This window comes from Macaca mulatta, chromosome 18 (genome assembly GCF_049350105.2).
Source record: "Macaca mulatta isolate MMU2019108-1 chromosome 18, T2T-MMU8v2.0, whole genome shotgun sequence".
Taxonomy (NCBI): Eukaryota; Metazoa; Chordata; class Mammalia; order Primates; family Cercopithecidae; genus Macaca; species Macaca mulatta.
In genome coordinates, this window is record NC_133423.1 from 17,095,566 (window position 1) to 17,121,406 (window position 25,841).

The 25,841-nt window shown below is 37.6% G+C and overlaps 1 protein-coding gene across 2 annotated transcripts in view; it reads right to left on the reverse strand.

The window, feature by feature from the left end:
- Positions 1 to 234: 234 nt before the first annotated feature.
- Positions 235 to 25,841, reverse strand: part of SERPINB7 (serpin family B member 7) — a 54,602-nt gene continuing 28,995 nt past the window's right edge. For both annotated transcript variants that reach the window (XM_077975025.1, XM_028838061.2), the window contains exons 2-8: positions 22,627 to 22,812; positions 13,174 to 13,224; positions 12,334 to 12,450; positions 9,223 to 9,340; positions 6,858 to 7,000; positions 4,574 to 4,720; positions 235 to 1,362 (exon numbers count right to left, since the gene is read on the reverse strand). In XM_077975025.1, coding sequence (XP_077831151.1) covers positions 964 to 1,362; positions 4,574 to 4,720; positions 6,858 to 7,000; positions 9,223 to 9,340; positions 12,334 to 12,450; positions 13,174 to 13,224; positions 22,627 to 22,794 — 1,143 coding nt within the window. In that variant the 5' untranslated portion in view covers positions 22,795 to 22,812 and the 3' untranslated portion in view covers positions 235 to 963. The remainder of the gene's footprint in view (positions 1,363 to 4,573; positions 4,721 to 6,857; positions 7,001 to 9,222; positions 9,341 to 12,333; positions 12,451 to 13,173; positions 13,225 to 22,626; positions 22,813 to 25,841) is intronic.

Consider the following 25,841-nt stretch of genomic DNA (forward strand, 5'->3'; position numbering starts at 1 on the left):
TATATACAAATCATTTTTCCTCATGTATTTAAATCCTACTATTTAAAATTAGTTAATCAATCTATGTATCTGTATAAGCAATTTTATGTGTAATAAATGAGCCACATTGTATCAAATCAAACATATTATAAAAGAATTCTTGCTTGCTTGCTTGCTTGCTTGCTTTGCCTAGAAAACAAAGAAAGCCCTAGTTGTCCTACAATTGGTCAGAGGAAAACAATCACACTGTACAGGTATGTTGTATTTCTTTATTCTGATAAATAGAGAAAAAACTTATAAACTACACAGCATATGAAATATGATTCTGTAAATCACAACTGCCAACAGTTAAAAGATCTTTAATATTTGAAAAAACTATGTACATATTAAGTCTTATTAAAGAAAGGCCAAAATTTGTCAATTGAAAGCATTAATGAAATATTTTGGTTGGTCCTCAATCCCAATTCTATATTTTTTACCATCTAGATTATACATTGATTTAAAATCAAACGTATGAAGGTAAACTCTAATATCTTCATAGGTCAACAACAAAAATTTATCCTTCACACTTATTTCTAGAAAGCAGCTGGGCTTATTTCCTAGATTGTTTACAATGAAGCTAGAATATCTGCAATAACTGTAGAGTTTCAAAAAGGATCCCTAGGGCTACTTCTACATTCTCCTTCCCAGTTGAGCACTCTCCATAATTTCCAGATGGGTCATGGGGAAGAAACGAGTGTGGGAAGAAAGACAATGAAATTAGAAATGGGCGAGGCACATGGTGGTGGAATGCTAAGAGCAGGGATCAGGACAATCAACCAGGTGTCTAGGAAGGGACAAGTCACCAGTGTCATCTGCTGACCAATGGTAGGAAGAAATAAACTCAAAGGAAACACCACATTTTTCTAATTAAACTCAAATCTATTGACTTGTGGTGGTTCTTTGATGTTGTGGGGACTGCTGTAATAGAAACCAGTTGGATTTTCAAGGGCAAGAAACTTTGCCACTGAATAAGATGATGTCATCCTTCCTGATGACAAATAGGAATGGGTGGTCGGCTCTAAACAGCGTGGACTCAGGGAGTTGCTTTTCTACAATATTACTTCCTGTGGCAGCAGTAGCCTCGGTGCCCTCCTCATTGACCTCTATGTAAGATTTGTGCATCAGTCTTGATATATACAGACGACCCCCTGAAGCAATCCCAGAGAGATCTGCTTTGGATTCATCAAAGATATCTTTCAGCCCTAGGGGTCTCAAATATTGTTTCATTTCATAATTCTTCTCTATCTTGAACTGAGGAAAAAATACCTCAACATACTTAGAGGTCATTCGCCTTGGATTGGTCCATTCCATTAGATTCTGAAAGGTCAGTTTGTTTTCAATCTGTAAAAATAATTCAAAGATAATTTAGAATCATATGGTTAAGTGATAGATGAAACAATAGCTACAAAGATACATAGTTTTCTATAATTTATCCCTTCCTGGATATTTGTGTTCAAGTACATGAATCGGTCCTTGGAAGTCTTGAAACAGAATATGATTAAAATGAATAGTTCAAGTACTTTTTAACAAATCCAATGTTTAATTTGCTCTACTAGGAGAAGGCATGATTTATTTGCATCCTAGGGCAATTCCACTCTCTGTTCACCCATGAGCAGATACAACTAAAGTGGAGCAAAAGACAGGTGAAGGAACCTGAGAATCTGAGGCCATCAGAGGGAGAAAGGAGCCCAGTGGTCATTTAAATCAATGTTTCCTAGCCATCTCCTCATCATGAAAGATAGATAAAGTAAAGTCTGCAGAGCTTAGTGGAGTAAACCAAAGGGATCCCATGTGGCCTGAGGCAAGGAGCCCAGAGCTCCAGCCTCGAAGGTTTGGGTGATCAATATCTCCCAGTACAGTTACCCATACTGTATCAAATCAATTTCTTGTTCTCAACAGATGAGGCAACTGAAGTGCAGGAGGCTGTAGTTCGATATGCCTGAAGGCAAAGCAAGCAACCTTAGTTACACAGCCAGAAGAGTCCTTATCTCTCTCTCCAGCAGCATCGCTGCCTACAAACAATTCACAAAGCCAATTCACCAGCTCTTGAATACTGAGAATTGATCACAAATTCTCAATTTAGAATAAGAAGATTTTTCATAAACACTGTTTAGAAATCTTACGTAAGGACATTTCTTCTCAAATTCAGGCTCAACTTCAATCTTAAACAACTTTTTACTGATATTAAATTCAACTTGTATTCTTATCAAGGACCTAAATTTGTACAGTCAAATTTAGTCTAATTTGAATTTTTTGCGTTAATTATCCAGTTTTGTGGTTAATCTGTAATATAATTTTACCCTGTTGGAATTTTTTTTTCATTTAGTGCACTGAGATCCAACTTCCTCATCATTATCTGGTTATGAAGGATTATGCAGGTATTTAAGATTGTATAGTAGGTAGGTTTATAATAGTCAGATTCGAACATTATTAGGTAAATCTATTACAGAAAAGGAAAATTCAGACAGTAAATGCAAGAACAAAACTATGTTGTTAGCTTACTTTGTCTGGGCTACTTTTTCTGTTGCAGATTATTTCAAGTTAAACTAATTGCTGTATGCTAAAATCTGATTATTATGAAGATTATCAAGTGAATAATAAATTTAATATGAGGACCAATATTTTATATGGTCATACTTTAGATTTAATAGTACCAATGTTATGACATTTCTCTTGCTTCTCATGTCAAAACAATTTAGATGAAAATGTAATGAAAGAAAGTTATTGCTAAAATTTAGTAGTCTTTGTCTATGTAGAAAGTGTCATTCCAAAGCTTTACAGTCATGTTTTTAAATCATAGTAATGTCCCTTGGATGGTAGGCATGTCTATTTCTTTATATTCATTCCACTGTCCTGTTATTCCACAGCAAATATTCATTATTGTCCAAGTCAAAACAAAACGAATACTTTTAAGTGTAGTTGTAACTTTTCAGTGTAGCTGACATACATATATGTGTGTGCACATACATACACACAAATATGCATATCTACACATATGTGTCTATCAGAAAAATTGACTAAATTCTATCAACCTCCCTTCCCTATCTCCCATGCTTGCTGTAAATATCAAACAAGATAATGTAAATGAAGCTCAGAACACATGGCCTGGGATGTAGTAGGTGCTAAATAAATGGCACCTATTATTCCTTTTAAATGAGAGAATAGAGAAGAGAGATGAGTCCAGGCCTCTGAGATTGCAGATCAAACTCAAAGAGCCAAGTTCAGGAGGAGGAAAAGCAGAAAAAGGACTGAAAAAAGATCAGGCTTTGAGATACAGTGGTGGTGTCTGGCTTGCACGGCCCCCACCGTCTTCCCATTGCACTGTGTTGGTCCATTTCTCCTGCCACATCAGTCACAGGGCAGTCCCTAAATTCTGCTTTTCACTTGAGACACAGCAGCATGGAGGGATGAAACTGCCTTTGGAAATTACAACAGTAGGAAATCTGACATAGTTGACTCCATCTTGCTGCTAACCTCCAAGCTGTTGTTGGTCATTCTTTGGCATAGGCTAAGCTAATTTTGGAAGAAATTTAGTTTATAGTTTAAATATAAAGCAAGAATCATAATAGCCCTTCCCAAAACTAAACCACCTTTGTAAAACTAATGAAAGACTGCACGGTTATGATTATGAGAGAGGCCTGAATTCCGCCACGATGTAGGCATAGTAAACATTAACCAATCATTGTTATGGAGGCCATAAAATTTGTAACTCCACGAATGACTCTTGTAGATAATATCACTATTGTAGAATCTAAGACTGGCCTTTTGAAATGTCTTTTCAGACTTTCACATTTCTGACACTAACTCCACTTGGACTCATGACTCATGACTCAACCGGTCCTGTGGCCCCCACAGAGTCCAAAGGTGGACTCAGTGCATGAGAACAGTTTTACACACGCTTGTGATTACATCCCCACCCAGTCAACAGCACTTATTCCCTAGACCCCTGCCCGCCAAACTATCCTTGAAAACTCCTAACCTCCAAACCTTCAGGGAGATTGATTTGAGTAGTAGTGATCTCATCTCTCAGGTGGCATGGTCGGCTTCGCATCAATTAAACTCTCTTTACTACAATGCTGTGCCCTCAGTGACTTGATTTTTCCTGTGCAGCAGGCAGGGAGACCCTCTTGTGCAATTACAGTGAGACCATACATTTTAATTCTCAAAGGCTCAGGTCTGTATCACATCATACCTGCCTAAAGATGCTCAGTCTAGCAAAATTTCAATAACACATAAAAGACTATATTCATGACCGAACACCAAAAATACCTAAACTCATGTCTTTTTAATTCCATAGCTGACATTTGAGAGGATTCCAACTTGATCAGTATTCAACTAAAATTATGCTAAACTGAGTTAAGTCAATCTCAGCAACTATAATGGTGTCTGGCTCGTACTAGGTACTCCTTAAATATTTGTCAAATCATTTAACAAGCAGGTAAGTCTGTAATATCTCAATACCCTGAAATCTTGCAGTTTATCAATGAAAACTGAATCAGCAGTATCCTAAAAGTCTTATTTCCCAGTAGTGAAAATGACAGTCGTAACTTACTTCAGAGAGGTCATTCTCAGGCAGCAGAACGTACATGTTTATGCCACCATTGTATCTGAGCTCAAGAACCTTCATTGACGGGTCCTCGATAACAGACAAATTGAACTTCCGCTCCTGGTGCATCATGGCCACTGACTTCCCAGAGCACTGAAAGTCAAGTCACAAAAAATTATTTATAATCCCACTTCATTTTACTTATTAACCAAACACATACAAGAATATTGTACTTGGTCAATAAATGATTGCTCAGTTGATCCTGCAGATTTTTTCCTGACAAGTTACTAACGGTGGTTGCATTGGTGCAAATCTTAGTGGTAAAGCCAAGACTTCAAGTTTGATTCCTTGAGTTTAAAATAACTGTGTGACCTTGGGTGAGTTACTGTGCCTCTCTGTGCCTCCATTTCCTCATTTATAGAATGGGAGTGACTATAATCCCTGCTATACAGGATTGTTGTGAGGATTACGTGAATTAATATGTCTAGCACTTGGAACATTGCCTTGCACTCAGTCTTTTAACTGAAAAGTCTCTATAATAAGTAATGAAAATGTACTAAATAACATTAAAGTGAAAAATGAATGCTATAGGTTTTTTTTCTCTTCTCAGAAGTAAAATACAGACTAGTACTAACAAAATTACACAATTTAAGACCAGGTACAGTGGCTCATGCCTGTAATCCCAGCACTTTGGGAGGTCCGGGGAAACTACTTGAGCCTGGGAGCTCAAGACCAGCCTGAGCAACATGGCGAGACCGCATCTCCACTAAAAATAAAAAATAAAAAAAAAATAGCTGGGTGTGGTGGAACATGCCTGTAGTCCCAGCTACTTGGGAGGCTGAGGTGGGAGGATCACCTGAGCCCAAGAAGTCAAGGCTAGAGTGAGCAGTGATTCCACCACTGCACTCCAGCCTGGGCAACAGAGTGAGACCCTGTCTCAAAAAACAAACAACAACAACAACAATAACACAATTTAAGCATGAGGTCTTGGAAAAATAAAAATTCCTGCAAGGTATTTGATAATGTCCTTCAAATTCACCAGGGCAAAAAAAAAAAAAAAAAAGTAGCTCTTATCTTGAGAATATCATTTATCGATTTAGAGACACCATTGAGGTACAATAAACTTTCTCCTAGTGATGTTATAATCTGCAAACTTGTCAACATTTCTGTAATATCCCCTTTTAAGAACAAACATCCTACATGGGGAGGACAGATAATTCTCTGTCCTTGAACTGAAGGTCCTTCTCTCTCTGGAAATGTTGCCTTTTTTGATTTAGAGTCCAATCCTCAGAAAGAACATACATGAAATCTATCTGCTTAGTGAGACAGGTCCGCAGAATTGAGCCTGATACACATGGGGACTGGGATGTGACAGACAGGATGTCTCACTGGGGCAGGGGAAGAATCACACATCTGGGTTATGCTGAAGAGATTATGTTACCAATTTTTAATATGAGAGAACTAACATTGACATCAGAGATCCAGATTCCATAGCATGTTACATTACAAGCTGTCTGTTACAGCTACATTACATAGGGTGTGTGGACCAGCAGGGAGAGTGTTTGAAACAATGTTATTCTATAGTAACGCTTTTTAAAATAAAAAAAAAATAAGAGAAAAGAATAACACAGGAAACAGGAATGCAGCTTCTGTGAAGCAAGGCAGGAATCCTAACACAATATTCCTGACTGCAAGAGCTTTGTTGTTTCTGCTGTACAAAGATTACTGTGTACAAACTGGTTTTAAAACCCAAGAATATATGTTTTATAAAGGTTGGTAATAAGATGTTTTAGATCAAAAACAGAACTAAGTGGAGAAATACATATGGCTTATTCTTGGAAATGCATACCTTTACTAAACATAGCTTTTCCCCTTGTAAAAGAAAACGCATTTCCTACTGTGACTCAGGAAAATCATTGATAGTAAATGATTTTAAGTGCAGACCTCATGGTTAAAATAATGAAAAATGAAAAATACACTTTTGTCATATGTTTTCTTATAGGCCTCCAATTATAATATCAAGACACATTCATGCCACTTCTTTCCATTTTGAATGTATTTTAAAGAATACCAATTTACAAGACACCTTTGGCGATGTTTCATAGCCTGCATGACAGGGAAAATAGAAAGTTTGCTTTGTAAAGCAACTGACCATACAATATTGGTAATGCAAAAGAAGTTAAATGAGTTAAAAACGGTGAATCCAGAGTTTACTATGTAACTATCACAGTCCTGCAAAGGAATACTATTGAGGAAGAATTCTAAATTAAACAGGAGATTGACAACATACCTTGGGAGATTTGAAACGGCAATTTGTGGTTTCACTCTTGGTGAAGGCTGATTGCCACTTGCCTTTGAAGTACACAGCGTTCACCAGCACCATTACAGCAGATGAGCTGATGCCACCGTCACCAATCACGTTCTTGATTTTGCCTTTTGAAAAAAAAAAAAAAATGAGGGGAGAAAGGTTTATTTTAATATAATTTTTTAAATGATTTAAAAGACCATTAATTGGTATGAAGCTTTTTTCTTACCACATAATAACACCAATAAGAATATTAAGAATAACCTATGAGCAATTAATGTGTCCAGCACTTTCTAAGCCCTTTAGATGCAATCTTTGGTTTAACCCTCACATAATCCCTGTGAGGTAGGCATTATTATTGTCTCCATTTCCTGTTGATGAAGCTAAGGCACAAAGACATTAAGACACACAACAAGAAAATGATAGCAATAGGATTCCAACCCAGGAAGACAACCCCAGAGTCCCTGCTCGTAGGTACCAAAATGCCTTTACTGCATTGACTAGGCCACCTTTTGCTACTGCAGTACTTCAATCCATTGAAAGGGTAATACCCTCCTTCATTCTACAGTAACAAGATTTTTGCTGGACGCTATGCACTATTCTGCATATTTGAATTACAAATGTGAAAGACATAGCCTGTGCCATCATTGAGCTCCCAGTCCAGCACAGAAGCGTCAACATCCGAAGAGCAGTTGTAACCCACCAGTAACATCGAGGTCTGATCTCAGTGCACTGTGAGAGCACAGATTAAAGGCACCCAACTTTTTCTGTGGTGTTCTGCTTTAGCTGAAGGACAGGGGGCAGCAGGGAGAGCTTCCACAAAGCAGAGACTATTTATTCAAAGGCACAGAAGCCTGGAAGGGCAAGGTGTATTTGTCGGGGAGAATAAGTTGGCAAGATTGGAAGCAAGGGCCTGATAATGAAGAGGCTTGAATGTCTGGTAAGACTTTTGTATTATTTTGAAGGTGATGGAAAATAATTGCTCAGGATTCATTGAAAGACAAGAAAGGTCACGGTCATGATGGATCTGATTTGCCTTTCAAAAGGATGGTTCTGGTATTGTGTGGAGGATATGGGCTTCAAGACCTGGGTAGGGTTGTTTAGAATACTGGCAACATTTTAAAGGGTTTCCTCAAATAAATATTGAGTACATATGCTTATGAAAAATTAGAGTAATTATGCATAGATTTGCACAAGAAAGGAAGACAGAGAAATAACTACTCTAAATAGAAAAAATTGTTAGCAATCTGATACCCTTATATTATATACTAAATAGAATCCCACCTAGCTTTTAGAAAAGGAATAATTACATAGTTTCTCTTGATTTATAAGTGTTATATTTGAAACATGTAATGGCTAAACATCAAAGTAACCCACTATGAATATAATGAGGAATGAATGAATAAAAAGAAATTTTATACACTGTATTCTTAGTCCCAGGACTAAGTGTATGCTGCTGAAAGTTTGCATTTAAAGTGCGAGATATATTTATCTCATATTTCTGAGGCATAGCTAGGCTCAGTAAATGCAGGTACAATGTTTAGAGTACAAATCAAGGCCAGCCCTTAGGTAATGAAACAACTAGTAGCTTTGGAATTGGTTGATGAACAAAGCAAGGATTAATAAATTTCTTTATTTGCTTTGCACTAAACCAGAACATTAGCTGGAATTCAGTTTTTAGTTGTGACAGAGACTTACCAATAAAGAGCTGTACTTTTTCTGGAAGGTACTACCTTTGTTACATAAATTATTTTGGTAATTAAAGAACATTTTAAAATGAGAGATATACTATACATCCTTGGAAAAAGCAATGTTATGAAAATATATTTCTTTGACGGTAGAATGTTATAACTTTAATAAGATTCAGTCCATAAAGGAATAATAAAGTATGAAAATCCAGCCTATCTTTAAAAAATAGGTTGATTATTAAATGAAATGCTATGCTGTGGTCATTGAAAATAATAATGTGGTCATTGAAAGTAATGTCAATAAAATAATAACTTAGTTTTTGTTCACTAACTAGGGTGAGATATTGAGGTTAATTTATCAAATTAACTCAGCTTGTTATTAATTTATGAAATGATCACAATACTATGTTTGTCCTGAAGGTTTTACCAATGAAATGAGAAAATGTAAAAGACTGAACTTCTGAAAAGTGCAAAGCATTCAAATTATTAAAATTATTCAAAACCACATTGCAGACAAATACTAAAGCAATTTTAAGTAGCAGCAATCATTACTTTGAACTAGGAGCTCTTCCATGTATGTACAAAAGACTCCCAGCGTTTGTTCTCAGTATTAACATATAACTGACAAATCTTGTAGAAAAATAGGGTATTTCAATACTCACCATGCGTTTCACTTTCAACCCACTTATTAATTTTACGTCTAGTGTCTTCTAAATGATTTGTAAAGTCAACTCGCTCCACTTTGGCATCGTATAATTTTTCGGCACACTCAATGTAGTCCTACAAAGAAGAATACAGGTTTTGTATTTACAAATCATCACCAACTAAATATATAAGAAATGTATTTTTGAACTTTTTATTTTCACTGCTTTATTCAAAGGTTCAACTCTGCCTCAAAGATAAGTATGTAAATATAGGGATATATGGAAATTGGGCTGGAAGGGGATCTGGTGAATTTGAAGTTGAATTTGTACAGCAAATACTCTGTTTAAACTTAAGTTTATCTGAAATGGATTTGAGGAGGCTATTAGAGAATAGATAACGTCCACCCTTTTACCACTGCTTTCTCATATTAAATAACTCAATAGCCTCCTAACTAGTCTCCCTTGCCTGTGTCATCCCTTCCTGCTGCAAATTTTTCAAGGCTACATTATTGCACTCAAGACAAAGCCCAAGCCCTTGAACCTTGCCGACAAGGCTCTGCTGATCCCCACACTGCTTACATCATAGCCACTTTCTCCTTACTCTGCTCTCCCACCATACCACATTCCTGACAGTTTCTCAAAAATGCCATGTGTCATCTCTCACTAGAGGTGTTTGAACAACGTTCCTTCTGCCTGAAATGGCCCATATACCTCATGATTATGTCTTACCCATTTTCTAGTTCCAAGTATGGCTGTCTGTCCTTGACAGATATCTTCTCTAGGTTCCACGTACGTTTTCTTTCTTTCTTTTTTTTTTTTTTTTCTTTTTTTGAGATGATGTCTCACTCTCGTCCCCTTGCAGGCTGAAGTGCAATGGTGTGATCTCGGTTCACTGCAACCTCTGCCTCCTGGGTTCAAGCGATTCTCCTGCCTCAGCTTCCCAAGTAGCTGGGATTACAGGTGCCTGCCACCATGTCCGGCTAATTTTCGTATTTTTAGAGATGGGGTTTCACCATGTTGGTCAAGCTGGTTTTGAATTCCTGACCTCAGGTGATCCGCCCGCCTCAGCCTCCCAAAGTGCTGGGATTATAGCCATGAGCTACCGTGCCCGGTCCCAGCTACATTTTCTAACAGTATGTTTACCTTGATTTTTTTCTTAACAGCTGTTATCATAATACATCCTTTTTACCTTTGAGATTGTCAGAGCCCTTCACAAAACAGCAAATTCTGTGAAGTCAAGACTACATAAGCCTTGCTTATGATTTTATTCCCAGTACCTAGCACATTGCCTCGGACATAATAGTTGCCTGAGAAATACTTGCGGCCGGACACGGTGGCTCAAGCCTGTAATCCCAGCACTTTGGGAGGCCGAGGGGGCGGATCACGAGGTCAGGAGATCGAGACCATCCTGGCTAACACGGTGAAACCCCGTCTCTACTAAAAAATACAAAAAACTAGCTGGGCGAGGTGGCGGGCGCCTGTAGTCCCAGCTACTTGGGAGGCTGAGGCAGGAGAATGGCGTGAACCCAGGAGGCGGAGCTTGCAGTGAGCTGAGATCCGGCCACTGCAGTCCAGCCTGGGTGACAGAGCGAGACTCCGTCTCAAAAAAAAAAAAAAAAGAAATACTTGCTGTTTTTAATTTTAAAAAGTCACAATGATCTAATTTATCAATACATTAGTAATTCAACAAATATACACATATATATCTTTGTGGAAAGATGTTCAGAATTAGAAGAAAAAGATGTATTACGAACCAGGTATTGTTAGTCGATTTCCTATTAAAGTTTATAGGATTTTCATCCTAATAATGAAGATTCACTAGTTGTCCTTTGTCTATCCACAGGAAAAGACTAGCTCTCTAATGCAAGCTTTGTGTGTGATTTCCTTGGATACAGCTCTTTTCATCTACTGATTAATTCATTCTTCTATCCACACATCCATTCATCCACCCACTTTGACACAAAGAGTAGTTTTAAGTAGTCCATGGCCCAGGAAGGTTGATACGTGCAAGAGGTTGATACATGCAAGATGTCAGCAAGGAATAAAGATAGCAGTCGGAAGGGACAGGATAGTTACATAGATGTTGCTATTCTCTACCACTTCCAAGAAACTCAGACCAGACATAGGGGCTCATGCCTGTAATCCCAGCACTTTGGGCGGCTGATGTGGGCAGATCACCTGAGGTCAAGAGTTCCAGACCAGCCTGGCCAACATGGCAAAACCCTGTCTCTACTAAAATACAAAAAAAAAAAAAAAAAAAAAAAAAATTAGCAGGACGTGGTGGCACGTGCCTGTAATCCCAGCTACTTGGGAGGCTGAGGCGGGAGAATTGCTTGAACCCAAGAGGCAGAGGCTGTAGTGAGCCAAGATTGTGCCAATGCACTCCAACCCAGGCAACAGTGCCAGACTCTGTCTAAAACAGAGAGAGAGAGAGAGAGAAAGAGAGAGAAACTCTAGAAGAGCTAGAAGCCACTAAGCATTTATACTTTTTTGAAAAGTCCAACTAGTATGTCATGTTGATCTCCTTCTAAGACTTGTCTATGTCCTTTAAAAATACATAAAACTTAAGTGACATAAAAAATAAAATTTGGCCAGGCAAGATGGCTCATGCCTGTAGTTCCAGCAATTTGGGAAGCTGAAGCAAAAGGATCACTTGAGCCCAAGAGTTCAAGACCAACCTCAGGAGTTCAAGACCAACCTGGGCAACATAGAGAGAACCTTTCTCAACAACAGAAAATTTAGCTGGGCATAGTAGCAGGCACCTGTGGTTGCAGCTACTCAGGAAGCTGAGATGGGATTACTGCTTGAGCCCAGAATGTGTTTCCTGCCATGGACACCCCTAAATGGGCTGACTGCTCCTCCATTCCATTTACAGCTCGACATCCCTACCAATGGACACATTCTCTTCTGTTTTGAAGCCTGTCAGTTTAGTGAACCTGAATATGTGGATTAATTGGGTAAAAAGTTGAACTTTGGAAATGGTGATATTTTCAAGACATCTGAGAACATAATAAGTAGCAACGAGAAACAAAACCATCTTTGTATGACTCAGTAAAAAGACACAAGCCTTTGTTCAGATAATGGATTTAACAAGATTCAGGTCCTTCTAACAGAGGCAGTTTCACCTACCTTATGAAAGCCATACACTTTTTCCGCAAAAAGACCATTCACAATACTGAGATCATAATCCTTGTGGGATGCATTCATATCAGAAAAAACTCTTTTCAGTTGAGACTGGAGCCCTGGCTGTTATTAAAAAGATGTATAAAAATTTAATTTTGGACTGCAAAGATATGCATAATCTCATTTACACATAAAATAGAACATGCATATTATACCATAAAATAATTTTTAAAAATACTTTAAAAACAGCAAACAAGGCCACATACATCTATGTCTTACCCTTTCTCAAAATAGTGTCTGTGATCAAATGAAATAATTTACTAAATACTTGGCCTTAAAATAAAATTGTTAACAGAAGATAATGATTTTGCATAATATATATTAAATAATTAATTTTACCAATGTAAGTTGTCTATGAATATACAAAGAAAAAGGCAAAACATTTAACTTCATCCTTTCTTGCCAAAATATGGCCAATATGTAAATAAAATGTTAGTAAATTAATAAATAACAAGTAAATTATCAAAAATTCTACTTGAAAAATCCACAATCTGGAAATCTGAATAAAGCATGTTTCTTAGCTTTGAAAGGATAGTTCCACATTCTCCAACCTCCATCTCTTGGGCGCAAGCTAACCTCCCCCATAGCCCCCCAAGTAGCTGGGACTATAAGCTAATTTTTGTATATTTTGCACAGATGGGGTTTTGCCATGTTGCCCAGGCTGGTCTCGAACGCCGGGGCTCCAGTGATCCACCCGCCTCAGCCTCCCAAAGTTCTAGTATTACAGGCGTGAGCCCCTGCACCTGGCTCACCATCTCTTTTTCTAAAAGAACGTATTGTCTTTACCTGACTATTAGAAGAGTTTCCATATCCTGAGGCAGTGTTAACGTGAAGCACCTGTAAACAGGGCACAAAGAAAGCAATCATTAGAATCAGGGGTTACGAGAACAGTTTGCAAGAGGTTTTAAAAATAAAAATATTATTTCCCAATAAATGTGTCTAATTGCCATTCCAAGTTCATTAGTGTCTTAGAGCTGATTCTCCCCATGACTCTGAATGCACATCAACAGGCATACTTGGTTTTAATTTTTATTGCATTTTCTTTCTTTACCACAACTTGATTTTCTCTTAGGTTTACCAGGATTTTGGAATCTGTGTCAATTTACATAAATGCTACAGTGACATCGCTTCCGGTTAAATCATGCTTGTCCAGTAGTCAGTCCACACACGGATGTTAATGCCTCAGTGCACAGCTCTCCCAGTCTGACACTGAATGAAAAGCATATTTCAGCAGCGAAACTCTACAGTTTTCAATATAGTCAGTGAAATGTGACCACCATCCTCACTATACAATGGTGTAACTCAGAATACCTGTGGACTGGTCGGGCGCGGTGGCTCACGCATGTAATCCCAGCACTTTGAGAGGCCAAGGCGGGCAGATCATGAGGTTAGGAGATCGAGACCATCCTGGCTAACACAGTGAAACCCCGTCTCTACTAAAAATACAAAAAATTAGCTGGTCGTGGTGGCGGGCGCCTGTAGTCCCAGCTACTTGGGAGACTGAGGCAGGAGAATGACGTGAACCCGGGAGGCGGAGCTTGCAGTGAGCTGAGATCCGGCCACCGCACTCTAGCCTGGGCGACGGAGGGAGACTCCATCTCAAAAAAAAACAAAAACAAAAACAAAAAAACCCTGTGCACTATTTTGTGATTTATGGAATGAATAAGCCTCTTTCTGAAGTGACCGGGCAGCTATAATTTTAACATTTGGGCCAATACAAATTAGGTCATCAATTCATGTGTTAATTTAATATTTATTAAGTTTTACCTACCAGATTTTCCTCTTACTTTTTGTAATTTTGGAATCATGGAACCTATCCACATTTCCTACCAATGATTATTCCTACATTTCTTGAAATGTCATTTAACGTAAAAAAGCACTGTTTTACTTAAATAGGCTCTAAAACTCTATGTCATCATCATTTTTAAAAAATATTTATTTATTTTTATTATACTTTAAGTTCTGGGATACATGTGCAGAATGTGCAGGTTTGTTACATAGGTATACACGTGCCATGATGGTTTGCTGCACCCATCAACCCATCATCTACATTAGGTATTTCTCCTAATGCTATCCCTTCCCCAGCCCCCCCAAACTACTGACAGACCCCGGTTTGTGATGTTTCTCTCCCTGTGTCCATGTGTTCTCAGTGTTCAACTCCCACTTATGAGTTAGAATATGCAGTGTTTGGTTTTCTGTTCCTGTGTTAGTTTGCTGAGAATGATGGTTTCCAGCTTCATCTATGTCCCTGCAAAAGATGTGAACGCATCCTTTTTTACAGCTGCATAGCATTCCATAGTGTATATGTGCCACATTTTCTTTATCCAGTCTATCATTGCTGGGCATTTGGGTTGGTTCCAAGTCTTTGCTATTGTGAATAGTGCTGCAATAAACATAGGTGTGCATGTGTCTTTATAGTAGAATGATTTATAATCCTTTGGGTACATATCCAGTAATGGGATTGCTGGGTCAAATCCATTTGAACACTTAAAAGTCTTTCTTTCTCCCCTTCCCTCCCTACCCCATGTTTTACGGAGTTTTCAACATGTAGAGCTTCCGCTAACTTTCAGCTTATTGAGAGTACAAACTCATAATTAGAATTTGTACTCTCTCTAATATTTGATATTATCCCTTATATTTCTGTCTGATTGTTTATAACTACACGTTGTCTCACACAAAGGCCGCACTGTACAAATTTAGTTAAGGTAGTCATTTGTACCGACCAAATTTAAAAACTATACTTTGTGTATCAGGCATAATTTTGACCATATTAGTCTGATAGAGGATTTTCTCACAGCAATGTATATACAGAATAACAGTTACTAAATGCTTCCTCCCCAAAGCTGACTGTTTTTAATCCCACCATCATTGCGTGCATCAACCTCACCGTGGTAGCTTCTGACAAAAGAAGAGAACTTTTCAGCACTTGCCCCCTCTGTTCCTTTAATTCAAAATTATTTTACGGAGGTTTATAAAATTTAAAATGTGTTGAATTTGGGGATTTTTATATTAAGTGGGTTTAAAGAAAAATTTCTTAAATTCATAATATAATAAAACTGGAATGCTTAATATTTTTCAGTTTAGAAACGTCCATACTTACAATAAAGTTCAAGAAGTCATTGCAGTTATTAAGTTGTAGTTTGCGGGCCGGGCGCGGTGGCTCACGCCTGTAATCCCGGCACTTTGGGAGGCCAAGGTGGGCAGATCACGAGGTCAGGAGATCGAGACCATCCTGGCTAACACGGTAAAACCCCGTCTCTACTAAAAAATGCAAAAAACTAGCTGGGCGCGGTGGCGGGCGCCTGTAGTCCCAGCTACTCCGGAGGCTGAGGCAGGAGAATGGTGTAAACCCGGGAGGCGGAGCTTGCAGTGAGCTGAGATCCGGCTACTGCACTCCAGCCTGGGCGACAGAGCGAGACTCCGTCTCAAAAAAAAAAAAAAAAAAAAAAAAAAAGTTGTAGTTTGCATCATCTAATTATTTACAAGTGATTTTTATTTCAATAGTGACTATGCATGGCATGTTTTCACCTATGGAAGAATTCAAAATTCAAAATTTTGAACTAGGACCTCCAGCGACTGTGTAACAGAGACCCTTGAACAATTCTGGTTCAACAGCCCATGGGAACATCAGCATTTGATTTATAGAAGAGCTTTCTTAGTCTTTAGATCTGTAGATTTGATAAACTATCACTGTGAGCCTATGGTACTGAAGGACCTGTCATACCAGTCTACAAGAACATCTATGCATGTTATGATAAAGAAAAGACAATGAAACCATAAGAAGTCTTTTAATCTTCAACCTTTCACTATATTTTGAGAATCTTGCATCTTTGCAACAGCTCTACTTGAAAATAGAATAAGCTCTTGGCCAACGTGGATTTTCAATGCCTTTAAAAATATGGCAGTTATCTCTTCCCAATTGAAAGAATTCAGAGAGAAAACATGCTGGGTACTTTGTATCCTTAAACAATCCTGCCTCAGTTTTTTAGTCAATTTTATTGTGGCTGCGACTTCATTGGTGAACAGTGGTGAACAGTGGGGTTGGTCACTTGCCACTAGGAAAGGAAGATTCAACAGGGACTTTCCACTCCATGGAATTATTTATTTGGGCTACTACAAGAAAGGAAATAAAAGCATGTATCTTTATACTTTGAACTATATCATTATAATTGTTTCATCCTATGTCAGAAAATAGATGAGGTTTGTCTCTAAGGGCTCCCAGAATGAAAACTTTCAAATGAAAGTCATCACTGTCCATCATCTCAGTATAAGATGGAGAGAGAGATAAGCAGTGACCGGCTGGAACTTAGGTGGTCCCTTTGTATCCTTCTTTCCTAAAATGAGGGGTCAGGAGTTGATGGGCCCAGCTCGTTAATCTTTGAAACAGTTCAAGGAGGAAAGTTTAACCAGTAAAGGCTGAGAACATATTGGAAGTCATATTTGATTATGAGATAATGTCTTGAGCAAAATATACATGGCTACGTAAATTTATATAAATATAAGTTATAAAATATAATTTGACTGATATCTGCTCTTCAAAGTGTTAAACCTTCTACTCATTACAATCGTGCATCACTTAACTATGCGGATGCTTTCTGAGAAATGTATCATTAGGTGATTTTGTCATTGTGCGAATGTTACAGTGTGTACTCATGCAAACTCAGATGGTATGGCCTACTACACAACTTGGCTACATGGTATGGCCTGTTGCTCCCCAAATACAAACCTGTAATGCATGTTACTGTACTGAATACTGTAGGCAGCTGTAACACAATGGTAAATATCTGTGTATGTAAATACATCTAAGAATAGAAAAGGTACAGTAAAAAACTGTATAAAAGATGAAAACTGGCAAAACAGTATAGGCACTTACCATAAATGGCACTTGCAAGACCGGAAATGGCTCTGGGTGAGTCAGCAAGTAAGTAATGAGTGAATGTGAAGGCCTAGTATGTTACTGTATATCGCTGTAGACTTCACAAGCACTGGACACTTAGGCTTCACTACATTTATGAAGAATAATTTTGTCTTCAATCATAAGTTAACTTTAGCTTACTTTAACTTTTTTACTTTATAAACTTCTTATTTTTAAAAAACATTTTGATTATTTTGTAACAGCACTAGGCTTCAAACACAAAGACATCGTACAACTGTACAATTATATTTTTCTTTATATTCTTATCTTATGAGCTGTATTTATTTAATTTTTTAACTTTTTAAACTTTTTTGTGAATAAGTAAGGCATAAACAACTTTAGCCTAGGCCTACACAGAGTCAGGATTGTCAATATCACGGTCTTTTTCCTTCACATCTTGTCCCACTGAAAGGTATTTGGAGCATTAACACGCATGGCACCATCATCTCCTATGATAACAATGCCTCCTTCTGGAATCACTCCTGAAGGGTCTGTCTGAGGCTGTTTCACAGCTAACTTTTATTTTTCATACGTAGAAGGAGTACACTTTAAAATAACTACTAAAAGTATAGTATTGTAAATGCATAAATCAGTAATAGTCACTTACCATTATCAAGCATTACGTGCCGTACGTCATTGCATGTGTTAGGCTTTTATACAACTAGCAGTCTAATGGGTTGGTTTATGCCAGCATCACTGCAGGAACGTGAGTAATGCATTTCGTTATGATATTATGATGGCTGCAACATCACTAGACAATAGTAATATCTCAGTTTCATTTTAATTTTACCGTACTGCCCTCATACATGTGGTCCATCACAGACCAAAATGTCATTATATGGCCTGTGACTCTACCTTGTAAAAAGAACCTAGTAATTTATGTGAAGCCTTGCAGAGAAAGGAATCTCCCCTTCTCATTGGCCAAAATTTATCTTAAGACAGACTGTAACTTTTTAAAACCTCCCTGCAGTTCTTTTCTGATTTTATTTTATTTTTTTAAATAGTCCCAAAGCTACCATTGGAAAGAATAATTTAGGAATATACGCATGGAACAAAAATATAAAATACCACGTTAAAGTGATTCAAACATACTAACATATTTTCTGAGATAATGCTTTTGGCACCCAGGCAATAATTTTAAAATTATATGACTATCCGGAAGTCATTCTCCTGAACTTTTTGAATAAAGCTTTAATAAGTGTAAATATTTAACATTATTCTTTGATCATTACTAGTATTACTCTCTTTTGATATGAATTTTGTTGATTTTCTGATATTCCTAATTGAATGTTAGTAAACTGGAAGGGTCAAATATTGAAATGATACGTGTCTGTTTTTATCTTTACAAAAATTCAAGAAACTGTAGATTCAACAGTAAAACTACCATGACTAAAGATGCATAATGATGCTACAGATGGAGCATCCTAATCCAAAATCCAAAATGCTCCAAATTCTGAAATTTTTGAGCATCAACATGACACAAGTGGAAAATTCCACACGTGACCTCATGTGATGTGTCACGGTTAAAATTTTGTTTCATTAAAAAAAAAGATTTAAAATGTTGTATAAAATTACCTTCATGCTATATGTATAGGTTGTATATGAAACATAGATAAATTTCATGTTTATACCTGGGTCCTATCCCATCTCATGTATAAACAAATATGCTGAAATCTAAAAAAAAAAAAAAAAAAATCCCAAAAGGGAAAAATTCCAAAATCCAAAACACTTGGTCCCAGGCATTTTAGATAAGGGATAGTCAACCTGCAGTAAATATTTATGTGTGATAAACATTAGATAAAACTTCAAAGGGTTTGTTTATCACAGTTCTTCCTCTTCTTACTTTTCTTATCTGATTTTTTGGTGTTTCTATCCGAAATACAAAGTGTGCTATACTTTCATGTTCCCTCATGTGCTTATGTAGGGAAATCAGAATTTTTGTTTCTGATAAGTGGTTAATGAATTCAGATGACGGCAATGAGGAAAATCATGGGTCTATACAGTATAAGCAATTTCAGGACATTTGGATTAAGGATTTTTACAAAAAAGGATACTATGAATCATCCTTGGACTTCTACCTGTATATTCATGCCAAATTATAAAATTATTATTTCTTCTTACAGAGTGGTACAATAAGTAATATATATTAATGATTATTTTTAAATGCTTTTTGTAAAACTCGGTTGCATTTTAGAAAATTCAAATTTGTAAACTTTTAAATAAGATTATAATCCAAACATATGACTTCAGAAAAATACATAGGTATGTGTGTATATATATTTCATAATGTATTTCAATGGAAATGTCTTGTGAGAGAGAAGAAAGTCCAAACATATGACTCTCATACATAAGTAATCCAAACATGTGTAATCTAAACTATATATAATATATAAAATAATGCATTTCAATGGAAATGTGTGGGGGGGTGTGTGTGTATATATATATACATATATACGTATAATGAATTTCAGTGGAAATGTCTTATGAGAGAAGAGAGGAGCGAGTAGCTTACAAAATAGGAAAATCACTCTTTAAAACTTTTATATTCAAACATTATAAGAAAGAACAGCATTATTAGAGCTAAAAATGAAAAAAAAAAAAAAAGGGTCAGTCTGAACCCATGACTTGGTCAGTAAATACGCTTTTCCAGCTCTTTCACTCAAATGGTGAGCAGCCTTCATGGCACTTCAACTGCATTGAACCTCCAGCACACTGATTCTTGACTTTACTCGAGTAAACATATATATTTACTCTATAATATACATTTAATCAAGTAAATGAGCCAGAGTTTCATGAGGAATAGCTGAGCTCCTCTTGGAGCCAAGATAACTCAAGATAAGCCCAGAATGTCTTGTCAGAAAGCAAAAATATTGTAAAGTTATTGGGAAGGATTGTTTCAAAAGATTGGGTTAAAGAGATATCTACTGGCCCAGCTATGACACTTTGAGCATCAAAAGGAAAAAGAAACACAGATCCCTGGGGATGCTTAAAAGAGACCCACAGTTGGAAGCCGTAAATTGAGTCTGGATTCATCTAAAATAGAAATGTGTGATTCATGGTGACGAGGGTCAAGTGTTGCAATGAGAAACAAACTGAGGCAGGGGAGAAGCTGAAAATTAATTTCCTAGAAGACATTTACAGAGGATTCAAAGTGTGCACGGATAAATTAGATGAATGCTTTTGTGTCTCTAGTTGCCTTTTCTCCTCTTACATATTTTTTCATGCAAGATCATAATAGTAAGAGTTATAGAAAGTCACACATGAGAGTAATTGATGAGGCAGCAAAGAGTACAGAGCAAACTCCAGCAGAACAGTAGCTCTCTCAGTTCCCTGTGACTCATGAGCTGTTGACCCTGGCCCACCAGGCACGAGGTGCAGGGCAAGGAGACCTCAGAAGGTATACCAGACAGGATCTGAAAGATTGCCCCTCACATGAAAGCACACAGTAAGTAAAAGCCGTGTCTTCTGTTGCATTAAAATCAAGCTTTAGTCATAGGCATGGTGCCTGCACATCATTGTCTAACACATTGAACAGTGATAACGGTAAGGTTTTTTCTTTATTTGTTTTATCATCAAATCAACATCCTCTGTGCACAGGTGAAGACACTAGTGCCCACAGAGATGAAATGATTTTCCCAAGGTCAGAACTTGGACCCAAACTTCGAACTCCCGGACCAGGGCTATTTCCATGATACCAAGTCATCTCACTTGGTTCTGAAACGTTATGAATTTTTATAAATGAATACATTTTTATTTGTTGAATGTTTTTCAAGGGCTTTATATTTATTTATCAAAACAATGCTGACTTGAAAATACTGAAGCTTCACAATGATGTACTTTGAGCTATAATTTCAGTTTGGTGGCTTCAGAGCAGTTCTCAACTGGAGACTGATTTTGCTTTTGAGAGTATTCTTTGGAAATACCTGGAAATGTTTTTGGTCGTCATGCTGGGGGAGGGGTATGCTGCTGGTATTTATTGATGAGAGGCCAGGGATGCTGCTAAACGTTGCATAGGACAGCCCCTCACAACAAACATGTATCCAGCCCAAAGTGTCAGTAGTGCCAAAGGTGAGAAGACCAGTTGTAGAAGATCGTCCTAAGTTTGAATCTCAGGTCCACCATCTACCAGCATGCAGTATGGTCACCCCTCCACAAAATCAGGATAATATTCCCACTTCAGCGTGTCAACGTGAATATCAAATAATATCATATTCTTAGGGCTTATCCCGGATCCTGAACACTGATAAAGTTCTCAGCAGACCGTTGTTACTATCATCTCATTGAAGTGTAGTATCCTATGTACTAGGTTGTAAACCACTCTAGTGCTTGAAAAAATGGCAGTCTAAGACTCTGTAGTTGTTCTCTAGCAATTAATATTTACTAAGCTATCCAGATAAAGGAAGGAATTATTCTAGCTTAAATTATCTACACAAATGATTTTCCATACAAGCTGAGGTATGACAGGTTACAACAGGCACCAGATTCCTCTGGCAAGCCCTTCTGAACTGAAATAGTGGGAGGAATAGTGCAGCAAGGAGTGGGCACGGGGAGGTGGGGACAGAAAGGGACGACATCAAGGCCTCTGCATGCAGCCTGGACCTGGCATCTCACCTGCTGTTGAGCTACTGAGTTTCAGTGGCAATTTTCTGAGAAGGGAGGGAAACCTTGACCATTCTACTTCCCTGTAAAGTGCACCCAGAGCTGTGTGCAAGGGTGTGTTAATAAGCACTCCCTGAAGGTGGTGGTGAAGGTGGTGATGATGACAATGCGAAGACTATTCAGGTACACTGCTATTATCTGGAATGTACTATGATGTTATTTGTGCCCAGGTAACGAGTCCTGAATCTGGGAGGTCATTGGAATCTCCTTCTAACTCTCCTATCTCAACCGTGTCTACACAGGCAGTGGTTCTCAAACTTTCAGGTGCACCTGGAGAGCTCATTAAAACCCAGAGTGCTGGGACCCACACCCATAGTTTCTGATTCAGTACTTCTGGGGTAAAGCCCAAGAATTTGCATTTCTAACAAGTTCTCCAGGCAGTGCTGATGATCCTGGTCTGGAAAACACACTTTGAGAACCACTGCACTAAGGGAAAACATCAAAGCTGCAGTGCTGGGAATATTTCTGCTGCCTCTTGGCTCAAAAACAAGTGCTGCAAGCTCTGTGCTTTCTTCACACCCAAAGAGGGTCTCGTGGAGATGTGTGAAGATGTGACACCTTGTGCCCTCGTGATGACCTCCATTAACATGGGGACCACTGCAACGAAATGTTCTCGTGGGAAAAACAATTTGTCCCAATGATGAACTGCAAAAGCTGAGACTGACCTTATCAATCTGAGAGACACAGTCACCTCGAGCACCCAAGCGGACCAGGGCCAGGGCAGCGAAGAGGCTCAGAGAAGAAAAGAACACATTTCCATTTCCTTGATTATCATCCATCTCTCTGAATAGGTTGAAGCAAAACTCTGCATTTGCTGCAGCAAGGGAGGCCATTGTGAAATGGACTGCAGCCTAGAGGACAATGAGAAAATGAAATTAGCTCCTGGTACATCTTCTAGGAATATTATATTTTTAGATTTAATTATTTTTCATAATTTAAAGCTTCATTTTTTCAGCCTTGGAGGTAATCATCACATAACTCTAACAAAAAGGGAAAAGTTGCCTTGGCCCAGTATCCTTGTCACTAATACCCTAAAACTATCTCTTCTCGTTGGTGGACGTTTCTATCCTCAGTGGCCTGTGAGTGGCCTGTTTCCAACCCCCAAGCAGACACATTCATGGGGCTCACTATTTCTCAAATCACCCCAGATTTCTGAACTGAAGGAGAGCAAAAGTAAATATTACAATATTAGACAGTCTATTTGAGGCACTACAGCCTTTGCTTTCTAAACCATCTGTAATTCAATGCAATGTTAAATTTTTGAGGTTTAACACATCATTTGTAATCCATTCTCTCCATATGGCCTCTGCAAATTCTTAGAACAATCATACATTCTACTTTTTTTTTTCAAAACTGTCCTAATTTTCAGTGTTATGCATCATTGGTCCCATAAGTGTATTAATTTGTTTAAAACCATTTTCTGATTTTTTTGGAATGCAAAATGTGATTATCAGATTTTGTAAGAACATGTACAAGACTTTTCAACACATAGGCCTATTTCTTGCCAGAGAACCCAGGGCACAGTAGCAAATTGGAGATTGTCTTCAAATTCACGATGTTGTTTCTGAAATACAGAGGGCTGCCACCGCCATGGAAATCTTCAGGGATCCACTTGGGTAATTTTTTTTGCAGAATTTCTCCACAACTCAAATTGATCTCAAAATCACAGTTGGGGTTGTCTCAGACTAAATGAACTTACAGGAATTCTCCAAATTATTCCTCATGAGTGTCCAATAATATTACATCTGATGGTGTGGCAGGTGCCGGGTGTTGCAGATGCCAGGAGTCACAAACCCTTAGGGGACTTCGTCCAAGTCTCAACCCTGTTGCTACTATTGCTAGTAGTTGTGTGAACTGGGTCAAGTCTTTAATTTCTCTGAACTTCTAAGTTTCACCTTGTTCAGTGAGATGATCTATGTACAGGATCTAGCATAGTGATTCTCAACAGAAAAATCATACTTCCTTGTACCTTTTGTCCCATAAGAAGAGCACACATAGGCATCTGGGGACTGGCATGCTGTGGGTGAGGAAGGGGGTCACAAGGAGGGAGAGCCATGCAGTCTGAAAGGAGAATATTCTAAAATTGCCATTGTGTTGGCTTTGTCGCAGTCGCAAATACTTAAGGCCTTTTAAATTGTAAATGAAATTAAAATAAGTTTTTTTAACTTTTATTATGTCAAATGGGAGTTTGAGTTAAAAAATAAAAAAAAAACCAACTTTTTCTAGTACAATGCGTGATCCAGAGTAGACCTTCAATGAATTGAAGCTGCTGCATTTACTATTTTCTGTAAAGTGGTAATAGCCTGTCCTGTCCTAAAAGACAGCAAACGTTTCCAGAAAGAATGTCCCTGAGGGACCCATACTCTGCACTGTGGAATTCCAAGCACAGAGAACACCACCGAGGCATGACACCCTACATGATGCTGCTTTTCAGGGTCAAATTTAGCTATATAGAATTCGTTATAAGTCATACTCCTCAGTTACACCCAGGCACATAAGGTGAGAAAATCATTCACGCCCCACATATCTTTAAGAAAGAACACCTACGTTCTTTCAAAAGTCACCCAGAAAAAAAGTGTGTTGATTTTATATCTAATCCAAGTAATCCAGGGTAAAAAGCTGTGGCAATTGTGATTAAAGCTACAGGAGAAACTATTTGCAACAAAGGAGATGAGAAACAATGCCAGTTAGGGCTGGGTACACAGGATGGGAGTTGGCGGGAAAAGGATGGCTTAATACAGTGAGTGATATTAGCAGTGCCAAAGGCCCTCAAACTTTTAAGGGATTCAAATCGTATTTTAGACCTAAAAATAAGTATTCCTTCTAAAACATGAAAAAAAAGATCAAAATTAACAAGTTTACAAATAAGTATCTGAAAACGAAATCTATGCTGATGTTTCTATTTAATTTAGTATTCGTAAGAATTTCATTAATTTTAGAAGGAAATGGCGTGCTGGATTCTCTCCATCCTAAAGGATTTCCAAGGCTTCATTCTGGTTGCTGAAAATCAGACAGTAGTACATGAAATCAATTGTTCTTAGGAAAGTAACTTTGAAACCAAAGTCATATTAATCCTTTCAAAGTATTTACAGTGAAAATTATATTTAGTAGAAGATGGGGTGTATTGTAATGTTTTGATAAAATGTGAGCTAGAGCTTTTAAAATAAGACCTGAAAGATTTTTAAATGACCGTGTTTAGAAACGTGCTTGCACGGGCCAATGGGTGTCTGGAAGCTATCATGTCCCAAAGTGCAAAAATACACTTTAAGGTACATTTCTCTTTGTTGAAGTTCCAATTCTTCTTGTTGTTTGACAAATTATGCCTTACTATTTTAACCTTTGGGGCAAAAAAAAATTTTATGCTTTTGAATAGTATTCTTTAATCACTTTCTAAGCACCAATCACAAATTTTCACATTCTAAACTTTTAGGCATCCCATTTCCATGGTAAATTATTAATGAAACTATAATCGTATTAAAGAAAAGAGAAGCTACACAAAAATGTGTTCATTCAGGATACAGAGTACATAAATGTTTAGCTTAAGTAAGTTTTATGGCAGAGAAATCATACTAGAAAAAAAAATCATGACAGAGAAACATGAGCCAAGACATTCCTAGATAATTATAAATTCTCAAGTCATAACTCTTAAAATGATAGATGATACTAAATAGTATATACTTTAACATTCTTGTAGAGACATGTTCATGTATGTTTAAAATAAATACCAAAAAGTATGTTCCATTTCACTTAATTATTTTTATTATCTTTCTCCATGCAGGTCACTGTTTAAGTTCCAAGAATAAAAGTAAGATTTGTTTCTCCTCATCTGATATAAAGTCTGATTCTCATTGGCAAATAAACAATTATATTTAAGGCTGAA